Genomic DNA, 12591 nt, shown 5'->3' with positions numbered 1-12591 from the left:
ATCACATAGATGTTATAGACCGAGAAGGGGGGATTTACCTACAGTTATTTAAGCTTTTGAAGTAGAAAAAAGGTCCAGTTGAAATGATATATAACAACAGGCTCTTTGGAGATGGATATATTTTGAATAAATAATTATTCTACATTCTCTTAATTTGGTAGCAAAAATATAATTAGGTTTTATAATTTCGGATATAAACAATATAAACATTGTTATGATGTACATAAAATTTTTTAGATTAGTAAAACATACGTATAAACGTGTTAAATCTGAGAAAAGAATTACATCATTCATTAGCTATTTGCAATTTTAATGCACGTTATATCACTTGGGCTAAATACTCTCAAGGCAGAAGCATAATGCTTACATTCACATTCTCAGATGACCCAAGAAAGAGAAAAGATTTGGACCCTTTATGAATTGCAGATCTCATATGTAAACCTTTACTTCTGTTAAAGGAAGAATGCTAGTGTAGGATGTATTTAGCAATGATTAGATTTATTGAGCACTTTCGTGTTATGCATGAAAAATCAAATAGAATAGTGGTAGCCGAGAGAAATTCATTCCAAAAGTGTGCTGGCTTCATAAATGATTTTGTGATGTGTGTCCTCTTTTTCAGTAGGGTCTGTAACAGGATAGTGTGGTTTTTTAGTAGACCGTATTGCATTTCTAAAGTACATAAGCTTGCAGATAATTTTCAAAGGGATATCCATTAGTTTCCCAGTATAACACACAGATGGAAATATATGGTGTTATTCTGACAAATTTGCCTGTTTTTCTTCGCATTGTCTTCCTTAGTAAAGGTTGCCATGTTCCTGTGCTCCTTGAAGGATTAACAAACATTCTGTGAAAGGTCAGGTAGTAAAGAGTTGAGGTTCATTGCCATGCAGTCTCTGTCACAGCTGCTCCACTCTGCTTATGGTGTGACAGCAGCCATATGTAAATACATGAGCACGGCTGTGTCCAAATAAAACTTTATTTTCAGAGACAGGCAAGCCAGATCTGGCCTTACTTTACTGACCTCTGCTTAGAACGTCACTCTCCGAGTGGGCTGGAAAGGGTTTTCTTTTCTTCTGGGTCTCACGCAGTCCTAAAGCTTTGTTCTCTTTCAGAAAACTTTATTGAGCATTTCTGCCTGTGAGAAATGGCATGAACCACATGGGGTTTTTGCTTCAATTTAATACCTATAAGCTTTACTAAGGACCTGACCAGCAGGGTGCCAGGTGCTGGGGACAGGGAGGTGAGAAGGCAGGGCCTGGGCCTCAGCTGGCAAGGAAGACAGACCATGGAGCACACCCGCATCGACTCACAGGCTGCACTGAATCATGTGGCATGCCAGTGTGCTGTTTAATGTCCTTCGAGGAGAGGTTTATAAAGAGCTAGTGGTTCATTGTGGAAGTTGACACTCTGGGGCCCCAGGTGACAGTTGCAGGTGTCTCTGTTCCTGCCCTGTCCCACCCATCTCATTGTCATCAAAGGGGAGCAGAGCGGAAAGTGTTCTGGGAGAAATTGAGGACTCTGTCCTTCCACAGACTGGCAGGGAGGCTTCAGCAAGTTGTTCATGCGTCCTGGTCTGGGTTTTAACTAAAAAGGGTCTAACGTTTCATAATTTAAAAGGAAGGGTCCACCTGCAATTCTTGGGACTTTTTGTGTCTCAAGTGTTTGTGCGGAAGAATCATCGATACTGTTTCTCGTACGGCATTGGCGGCTGCTGCAGGGGCAGTGGGCGATTCTTGCCATAGACGAATAGCTCACATCATGCACATGGCAGGGTTTTTAACAATAACACTCAGAAAAGAACTGTGTACGTTCTGTGTTACACTATCTGCTGTAGCCATGCACTGTAGAATTTATACAGGCTCCTGTGTAGGAAAGTTGAATGTGTAGAGGGAATTTGAAGTGCAGTAGGTAAAAGTTTAGGAGGCCTGATTTTCCTAGTTTGGGACGATTAAGACCAGGTCTTATGTGCAGGATTAAACAGGAGTTAAAGGGGGACGATACCTTTTACTAAACCCAGCCTGTGAGACAACTAGATTGTCTCATCCTATTTTGTATTGTGTCATTAACATCAAGTTGCAACTTGATATTCGGAATTTTTTTTACTAACAAGCATTCAAAATGAAATGATTTTAATTGTCAGTGGAAGTGATGAGCTCGTAGAAAAGAATGTTGTCAGTCTTTCTCAAGGAGGGCAGGAAAGCAAGTTATTGCCCCTGTTTGTCATGGGGAACTATTCTTCCATATTTTCCGTTTAAGTTACTTTTTTTTCCAATTTAAACGAAAAGTTCAAGTAACTGTTTTTCCTAGAATCTCTGGCTTTTGTTATCATAACCAACCTTACCTTTTTTTTTTTTTTTCATATTCTTAGAGTGTCTTGCTTTAGTAAAGTCTGGAGATACTAAATTATCGGGTTTATTTTTCTCAGAATTGCTCCTGCAACTGAAAAGTCAATTTTCCCTCGTAATTCTGTGTTTAACATAAAAGGCTGAAACTGGCCACTGAGATGTACCTGTACGATATGTTTGAGCTCGTGGAAGGTTTCGTTGCTTTCGGATTCACATTTGCTACTAGAAATACAAATTTTAATTTTAAGAAGTGTATCGTTTCATTTTGTCAAGCCCATCAGTATTTGTAACACTCCTAATTTAGCTATGGCTGAAAATGTGAAAGCATCTTTACCTACTCCATGGATTTGTCCTAAAGGCCTGTGAGGCCCCATGTCTCACTGCCGTGCCATGGGGCCCTACGTGGCGGCCATAAGCCCCTCTGCAGAGAGGAAGAGGGCCTCCCTGGGCAGAGCTACCATGACCCAGGTGTATATCCTGGATTTTGAACATCGAAATGTAACACTGGAGGCAAACATGTCCAAACCCAAATTGTCATGAGAAATTATGAAGAAAAAGGATTCGTGAGTCAGACTGTGTGCCTAAAATGCTGCCTGATTTTACTGGCTGGAGCAAATTGACCTAATTTCCAACATGTTCTAGGCTTGATGCCCACTTCAGTTTTCTGTAATGTGATTGCAGTCATGGTGCCCAGCTCTGTGTGGCATGTCATTGTTGGGACATTGTTCCACATATTACAAGGAAGCTTTCCTCCTTGTCTGAATCACAGTGTTTTCTAGTGATTTGTTTTCTTTCCTCCTTTCTCTCTTTTGGGGGAGTCAAGTTGAGCAGTTTGAAGGTGGAGTTTCTGCTGACAGCTCTCTCCTTCATTTGCATTCTGATTGCTCTTTTAAGTGGAGGAGAAAAGGGGAGGAATTATTGCCCATCTGCAGGGCATTATGGTGAGTGGCACAGGGGACTGTATCCCACGTATGAATGTCATCTGTCATAAGCGACAGCAGAAAGGAGATGCGGAGTGGATACACTGCACGACATGTCACATGGAACAACTCTCATCTCTGCTAAAAGTGTTTTTGTTTGTTGGTTTTGTTTATTTGCTCAACTATACGTGGATACGTCTGTGGATGGATTTCTTTACAAAGCAACGTCTAAGGGACAGAGTAGTACAGTGTGTAATGAATGATGTGACAAATTCAATGACTATCAGTAAGTTTACATTTTTTATGTACATTACCTGTAGCAGCAGAACTGGTGGATGGTGTTCTGTCATTGTGTTCATGAGCAACACGTGAGTCTTACTGTTTTCTTTTTGGTTTTGCCATTATAGCTGATGAATTCAGAAAATCTCTCCCTTCTTAGTGAATATTCAGGGTAGAACAGCCATAAAATTAATAATTCTTTGCTTCTACTAAAATTAACACACATAATACAACAAATAAGTTTTTGCTGGAATCTCATCTTCAGGAAGCCTGAAGTTTGATCATATTTAAAGGTTGAGGATGTCAGATGATTAGTGTTAGAAAATTGTTGGTTTGTTTTTTTCCCCTAGTCAGGATGAACCAGGCCTATTTTCAGGGTGAGGGGTAACTTCAGTTACTTTGAAAGTAAATGAATATAAAGGCAAAAGTTTACTCTCGTTCCTAGGTTTGAATCTATGGAGTGTTTTCCAGCTTGCTTCTTCCTGGGGTAGGGGAGTGTCACTGATGAGTGGGTGGCTGTCAAGTGGGTGGCAGGTATCATGTTGCCGTGGTGGCGCTTCAACCATGGGCACCAGCTCTTGGTGTTTGGTGTCTGAAAGCTGTGTGTGAACTACAGAGAGCCCTCCTGAGCCCTTGCACATGTTAATTATTTTAGCCCTATGCCTGTGGGGCCTTTAATAGTATGTGTGGCAAAGATTCTACCACCAGCTCAATTGGAAAAAGGTATTTGAGACATCAGTTCAGGCAGATGGCTTCTGTCTTAGACCTTCTTTCTCTAACAAATGAATAAAAATTATACTTAGGGTTTCAAAACAGATCCCTTTTTTCCACCATCCATTCTTAGTACTGATGCTTCTTAAGTCTCCCTTGTATCCCAATCCCTCTGCTGCGGCTGGCAGGTCCTAGTCATCTGGGTCCAATCTGAGGTGTGCTCCAGCCTTTTCCTCGCTGCCCTTTTGCACCTCTGCAAAGGATTGTTTCTGCTGGTTAACTGTGTTTAAATCACCGCGAGTGCTTCCAAGCATCCCAAAGGGTCACCTGGAATCAGCCGCGGCCTCCTGGGGTGGGGGGACGTCTAAGCAAGCAGGTCTGTGAGAGGCAGGGCGCTGAGGAGCAAGAACCACAGGCCTGTGCCTGCTGAGCACACCCAGACCACAGTTCTCGCTTTACCATGAAAGGAGGCGGCCATTGAACGCAGTTGTATTTTAACCTAACAGGAGACAGGCTAGGTGAGACACGTGCACGTTGTGCTTGCTCTGGTGCACGTGTGTGCATGCAGATGTGTGTGAAACGCTGCACAGCTGATGCCCCCATGCCTGGCTCTGAGTGGGTGGTCATCCTGTTTCTGGTCTCCCTCACCTCAGCTCTCTTGTGTCCTTTGAGAATGCCATTAACAGGTTCATCTTCCTGTAATAACCCTTCCTTCCTCCCTTCTCTTTCCCCTTCCTCCCTCCCTCCTTCTTTTTTTTTTTCCTTTCCTTCCCCTTCCTCTTTCCCTTCCGCTTGCCCTTCCCTTTCCCCTTTCCTTTTTTTTTTTTTTTTTTTGTCAGCCATCTTCCGCCAAGTTATCAGTGAGGCCCTGCACCAGAGTAGAATTAAAAAAAGAAAATTGTTGAAAGGTCATTGCATGAATAAATGCGTGGATGAATTATTTCCTTGCCGTTTATCAGCTCTTTTCTTGCATAATGCTAATGCTTAGAAATTAACGTTTTGATAGCTGTATTCTACTTCCAAAAAATAAAATTACGTGTTCAACTTAATTAGAGCTCGCAAAGATGTAATGTTAAGAGTTGAATTTTACAGTGATACAGCATCCTAAAAAAACAATGAAAATGTCAGTGGCCTCATGAAATCACAAATGAAAATGGAAAGTAATTTTTTTCAGCAATAATTTACCCGCCATTTATATGACAAAGTGCTTAAGTTTGAGAAACTGAAGAAGTTACTTGTTTAGCTGTTTTCAAAATAACAGACTTAGAGTTAACATGAGATAATTCAGCCACATTTAGCTAATTGTTAGTGTCAAAATAAAATAAGCAATTGATTAGAAATTCTTCTGTCAATAGATTTGTACAGTCTCAGTTACCTGCTTTGTGGTGGCCATGGGATTCTTCCCAAACCAGGGCCTCAGGGACAAAATGCAAGCTCATTTTAGGGTGAATTACAAGTCAAGGTGTGTTTTAGCAAATGCCTGTTTTTTTTTTTTTAGGGGATACAAACAATTAGATTCTCACTGAAGTCTCCTGGGATTGAAGATCACAACAATAATGAATCAGATAACTCAAAGACAGATCTTTCCTTAGGAAGAAATTAATTCTGTTAAGGTTCATTGCAGAACATTGTTTACTTATTAAATTTATAATGGACATAAAGCTTTTTAAAAATAACAAGATAGGCCGGCCGCGGTGGCCCACGCCTGTAATCCCAGCACTTTGGGAGGCCTAAGTGGGTGGATCACCTGAGGTCAGGAGTTCAAGACCAGCCTGGCCAGCATGGTGAAACCCCGTCTCTACTAAAAATACAAAAATTAACCAGGCGTGGTGGCACGTACCTGTAATCCCAGCTACTTGGGAGGCTGAGACACAAGAATTGCTCAAACTTGGGAGGTGAAGGTTGCAGTGAGCCAAGATCATGCCACTGCACTCCAGCCTGGGTGACAGAATAAGACTGCATCTTAAAAAAGACTAATAATAATAATAAATAAAATAGATAAAACAGCCTCAGAATGTCGCATTGTAGGGGATTTTAAAATGTTTACTTTGTATATTGACAGGTATTTTTTCTGTAAAGCTTTTGGGGTTTTTGGGGGGCTATAGGGTGTAGTGCCTCGAGTTCATAAGGAGACGTGGTTTTGAGGGACTCACTCTCAGCTTCAGGGCACACTGGAAGTTTCTGTCTTATTGAGTTCGGTCCTCTGAACTTAAGATGGAGAGAAAAGAATTTCGTTCACAAAAAAGTAAGTCAGGGAGTATGATAAGAGGCTAGGATCAGAATTCTAAATGATTTTAGAAGGGTGTCCAGAAATGCAGTTGGTATAAATGCATCTGCAAAGGAAGGAAATGTACCTGTTTGAGAGCGAAGCAGTGCTCACCCTCATGGAGCTGAGTGACGAAAATGAATAGTGTGTCATTTTGGTTAAAAAGCCAAGAAGCTTAGAAAGAAAAAAACAACACGCTGTGAAAGGTCAAAATCTTCCAATTTGTTCTGTCCCTTGAAGAAGGAATATATCAAGTAAAAATAGGCCTAAAACACTGGAAATTGAGAAAGGTTAAAGAATTTTGATCCTTCATCCTGGAAGGGAGGAAGCAATTAGATCTGGCCACGTGTCCTCAGTCCCTGTCCCCTCTGAGCACAGCGAAAGGGTAAATTACTTAAACTGGAACATATGAAAGTTGAGTGGATAAAAATAACCGTTTCCTAATGTTGAGGGTTATGCAACAACACGTGAGGCCGTGCAGGAACGTTCCATTGCTGGGCACGTTCGAAAAGAGGTAGATGATCCAGCTGGAAGTTTTCTGAGGGCAGAAGTGTGGAGTTAGTAGTTACTCCACTTTCGTAACATCATGCACATTTGTAGAATAAACATAGTTTACAGAGCATTGTCATGGGTGTCATAGTTTTTCATCTCTGCAGCCCTGGGGGGAAGGCAGTGGATTCTGTGTATCCCACACAACACAGGAAGCATCAAGGCCTAAGGAGTTAGAGGGGTCCTTCCATCACACAGACACACAGTGCAACCTGGGAACTGGCCCTTCTTTTTCTATCTTGTTCGACAGAATGATTCACAAAAACACGTATGAATATTTTTCTTAAATTGAAAATATGAACCTAACTGTCTGGACAACCCACCATGAACCTAACGGCTCTGCTTCCAGGAAAACTCAGAGTTTTCCCACTGAACTCACTTCTGGAAAATAGAATGAATACATGTTTCTTTCTCAAAGGTCGTCAGTTTATGAAAATGACCCAGGTCCTAGCCGCGGGTTAGAGGGGCCTTTTCTGGAACTCCAGAGATTGGTCTGTTCTCCTGAGGGTCTCTGCTAACTTCCCTCCTTTCTTTTTCAGAGTGAAGATCTGTCTGGCTTTATCACCAGGATGTCACACGTCAGAGAATATCATTAAAAGAAGATGCTCAGCATTTTTTCAGCCCGAAGCTGCTTGCAGTTTTCTTTTGGATCTGAGCAATGACTGTGTTTGGAAACATCTGTGGACTCTGTTAGATGAGGCACCAACGAGGCAAGGTCACCTGCCTCTCTCCCTTGTTCCCGGATGGGGCATTCATCATTGCGCTGTTTGCGTTTTGTTTTGTTTTGTTTTGTTTTAACAAAATTAGCTGAAGAAGTTATTCTCAAGAAAATTGGATGTTTTCATTGGCCTTCTTAAATTGTGGCCAGTGTCTTAATTTCTTCTTTTCCTTTTGGCAAAGCAGATGTAACCCTCAGCATGCTAGGAAAGTGCACCCGTACCTATGGAAGTGGTAAAATCTGGTATTTACTGGCTTACACTCAAAACGACCACAGTCCTACCTCAGTTCAAGGTAAAGCCGGATTTCCGTGGCGGGGGTCCGACAGGACCTCCTGTAGTAGCCCCTGCGCTGTGTGTCTGGAGCGCGGTCCTCGGCCTTAGTGGAATGGTCCAAGTAGACAGCTGCTTGTTGGATTCCAGTGCAGGTACCTGCGTTGTTTACGTCCACACCGAGCCCAGTGTGGGACTGACATTTCTCAATGGAAGTGAAATTTGGGATTGGACTTTGAAGACAGATTACTAAATAATAATTATTATATGTAACTGAAGCAACCTACTTTTGAAAATCAACTGTATTGGGTAGTGGGAGGTGGGAGGGAAGGGCTTTGGGAAGGGGATGAATATCTCTTTTTACCTTTAACAGACTTGTTTAATCTTCTCGATGTAGATGTTTATGTAGGTACTTCACATTGCAAACGCCTTTTATTCTATTTACAAGCTCAGCTGTCTCTGCTCTCCTGAATCTTGGGCATGCCTTTCTGTAACCAAAAATCCCTGTAGGCGTGCTAGCAATTCCAGGGTGGTCCGGGTTTGGCAGATTTAATTTTTAAAAAATGTATTATCTTTAATAAAATGTTATTATGTCAACCAGTGAGGCTGCCCTGAACAACAACAAAAAAAAAACAAAAAGAAAAAAAAAAGGAAAGAAAGAAACTGATAAAAAGAGGCATTCCAGCCCCTATGTTATTGGTGGAAAAAGAAAAAGAAAAGCAATCTCGCAGTACGTGTTACTTGTCGAAAAAATTCCGGACAAGACTACCCTTGTTTTATGTTTTCAGTATTCTGAAAATACCAGTGTTGTGGCAGTTCTTGCAGATGTTACCTAAAACTGCTGAACTTGACCGGCAGAATGTTCTGCCGTTTTCTGCTCCCTCGACACTTGATTGGAGGGCTGTCGACCTCTCCTCCCGTGGGGGCTTCCCCAGTGCCTATCTTCTCTGATAGTCATGGAGAGGTTACACTAATTCATTGGAGATGTAAGTCGTTGGTTTTGTTTTGTTTTGTTTTTAGAAAAATATATATAAATATATAGATATATATCACTATAGAATAATGCATTAATAAAATGAGGCTTTTTTAGAGGAAGACCAAAAAATTCAATGTCTTAAAAATATATTTAATGGCAATGCAAAAGTCTTCCTGCTTCCGTGCTGAACTTTAGAACAGAGGATTGTATTGCAAGACAAAGTTGAATGTAAAGTGATCTCCCTGAACATTTTTAAGGTTTTACTTTTCTGAAATTACACATCACAGCAGCGCATAGGCCATATAATGTTAGCTGGAAGGTCAGTTTCAGTGTATGATATACTTTATTAAGATGTATGAAACATCCTGAAGTTTTTATTTAGTTTTGGGAATAGGCATCAATGGGTGGTATTTGCTTTGTAACTCCCCCCAGGTACGATAGGGACTGAATATGGACCCTGCTGAAAGCGGTGTATTGATGCATATTTAACTCACCCTCTATCCTCAGAGTAGTCATGACACTACACAGATGGTTCATGTTCATACTGCAGCTTAAAACAAGCAAAATACACCGATGATAATATACTAAATTTTCCTCTATCCTGTACATTTCAAAAAAAGGCATATGCAATATTTACATTTTTAATTTAGTTTACAGAATGGAACCAAAATGTATAAATGTTATGTTTGCTAAAACTTCACAATGTATATTGGGTCTTTGTACATTTTGCCTGACTTACCTTAAATTTAAAATATTTTTTGCTATATAAACTTTAACAGTAATTAAACAGTGTTTTCTTTTTGGGTACGTATTGTTTCTGGATATCAAGATGTTAAATATATTTCTTGCTATTGTGATATGACAAGAGACTTAACTTATCTTGCTCTGTCTTCCACTGTACACGCTGTATATAGGGGTCAATGTGATGCTGCTGGAGACGAGAATAAACTGGACTAGAATAGTGCATTGTATTTAGTCTGTATTGATCATGGATGCCCTCCTTAATAGCCATATGCAATAAAATAAAGTACATTATTTATGAAATGAATACAGTCCTGAAGATTTTTTCTGTATGAATTCTCTGTTTAACATAAAGCTAATCTACTTTTAGAGTTTGGGAGTAGGTGAGGAAATATACTAGGCTTCTAAAAATACTTGGATACCTTTTAATTTTAAAACTTATTCTGGAAGCCAAAAAATACCTGCCTGATAACAACATTTATGAAAAACAAATGTGTTATAACAACAAAACGGAACATTCGATTTACTCTGCAAAACAGTCCTTACGATGTGCTGGATGCTATTCTAAATGCATTGCAAATATTAACTTCTTTATAGCTCATGACAATCTTACGAGGCAGGAATTGCCATCTTCATTCTACACAGGAGGAGCCTGAGGTACAAAAATGCTAAGAGACTTGTATGAGAGCACACAGTCCATGAGTGGTAAAACCAGGACCACTCCCCAGCTCTGCAGTCCAGAATCTGCTTATGCACCTCTGCTTAGTGCTCCCTTCCTGATGTGCACACAGAAGATACACCCATGTGTACATCAAGAATGCTCCCTCCATGACATGCACACAGAAGAAGATGTACCAATGCATACATTAAGAATGCTTCCTCCGCCAGGCGTGGTGGCTCACACCTGTAATCCCAGCGCTTTGGGAGGCTGAGGCAGGCAGATCACCTGAGGTCAGGAGTTCGAGACGAGCCTGACCAACATGGAGAAACCCCGTCTCTACTAAAAATACAAAATTAGCCAGGCATGGTGGCGCATGGCTGTAATCCCAGCTACTCGGGAGGCTGAGGCAGGAGAATCGCTTGAACCCGGGAGGCAGAGGTTGCCGTGAGCCAAGATCATGCCATTGCACTCCAGCCTGGGCGACAAGAGCGAAACTCCGTCTCAAAAAAAAAAAAAAAAAATGCTCCCTCCATGACACATACACAGAAGAAGATACACCAATGCATACATCAAGAATACAAAGAACAAAATCATCAGATCCAGGAAAATGCAATTCAGGCAGCAGAAAATAGAAAATTGGTGCTGTGAATTTTTATCCAGGACAGTTTTACCTCCTTGCTTGAAACATTTGTCTGTGCATCCACTTTGCCCTAAAATGATAGTCATGTAATAATGTGTGTGTTATCTTTCGAACAAATAAAATCAGTGCAATTTGGAAAGTGATTTTTAAATTACGGTTTTTAAGTCAGCAAGATGGGCTCACACTGTGGTGTGGAAACCTGTGATGGGCCGCATCCCCTGTTTGTGCCTGGATGGTTTGTTCTGTGGGAGCCTGTTAGTCACACAGAGTAAGAGGCCTGATCTGCAAGGCTTGATGTACCTGAAATCTGATAACCATTTAAACAATGAAAGGGCAAATGATGCAGTCATTCCACAGGCCTCACCTAAGGCAGGAACGGACAAGTGATTTATCTGAAAGAGCCATTGTGGATAAAGTACAGCGAAATGGAGTTGTTTCAAAGGTCCACAGATCCTGGAAATACCACTCAAAACCAATGCAGGGCCTTTTCCAGGATGTTAAGTGTTATATGACAAGATGAGAAGACTGCAGGCTGCAATAATTTTGGAAGAATTTTGTTCTAACCCACTGATGGCCTCGACAGGCAGCTTGCAAGAGGCACCTTAGCTCATGGTACTGTCATGATATTTGAGTCCCATCCTTGAGCTGATCTGCAGCTCGTCCTTCCTCAAACCTTCCTTAAGCATTGCTTCACAGATTAGATGGGTTGTTCATTAGTGCATATCACTGTGAGTTGACCAGGGGTAATAGCATTTGAGTGAAGCTAGCATTACTTGACATAGCAACTTTTGGATGGCACCAGTTGAAGGGCAGGGGACAATTCCTCCACTGAGAATGTGCAGTGTCTCTTTCCTGTCATTGCCCCAGTAGTATTTCTCTGAATTCTATAACCGAGTGAAATCTGATGTTTATGTTTCTTGCTTTGGCAATGATACACAGATGACAGACCTAGCATGCTGCAGTTGATAGCTTGAAAACATTAAGCGTCCCTTTAGGAGCTCCTTTTAGATTTCAAGCCTCACAGCTGTGTCTCTCCTCTTGTCTCTTCAGCCTCGTTTCCCTCTGCAGATCCCAATGACCCTAAATAGCAATTTGGTGGTTTCTTGTCCGCTTATCATTAGTGCCTCCTTCATTTCACACTGGTCCCACTTTCCTACCTGAGCTCTCAGATTACTCACAGCCTTTCTGCTGCATCTGGAAACTCTGTCCTATTTTAGGCACTTGGTTCCTCTGACAGGAGCTCTGTCTGAGTTTGTGCCTCTGAACTTTTCTTTTTCTCCGTTTCAAAATCCTCTCCTTTCACCTTGGAACTCAAAAAGTTCTAAATTTTTATGAAAATTACTTACACCCCAGGAAACCTACCCCAACTCTTTTCCAGCCTGTCTGGGTGTGTCAAACACATATCAGGGACTGTACAACATGCTCTTGTCTCTCCAGATCTTTCTGGCTATGACACTGTTAATTCTCAGATGACATTGACAGAAAACATACTGATTGATAGATTTTTCTAGAAA

General features: G+C 41.2%; 1 protein-coding gene across 1 annotated transcript in view; it reads left to right on the top strand.

The window, feature by feature from the left end:
* Positions 1-10083, top strand: part of IRS2 (insulin receptor substrate 2) — a 31119-nt gene extending 21036 nt beyond the window's left edge. Inside the window, exon 2 of the mRNA XM_032151311.2 lies at positions 7610-10083. Within this exon, the coding sequence (XP_032007202.1) occupies positions 7610-7614 (5 nt within the window). The 3' untranslated portion in view covers positions 7615-10083. The remainder of the gene's footprint in view (positions 1-7609) is intronic.
* The last annotated feature ends 2508 nt before the right edge of the window (positions 10084-12591 follow it).

The sequence above is a fragment of the Hylobates moloch genome, unplaced genomic scaffold, assembly GCF_009828535.3.
Source record: "Hylobates moloch isolate HMO894 unplaced genomic scaffold, HMol_V3 SCAFFOLD_4, whole genome shotgun sequence".
Taxonomy (NCBI): Eukaryota; Metazoa; Chordata; class Mammalia; order Primates; family Hylobatidae; genus Hylobates; species Hylobates moloch.
Note: the sequence above shows the minus strand (reverse complement) of the source record. Positions and strands in the feature narration are given on the sequence as shown.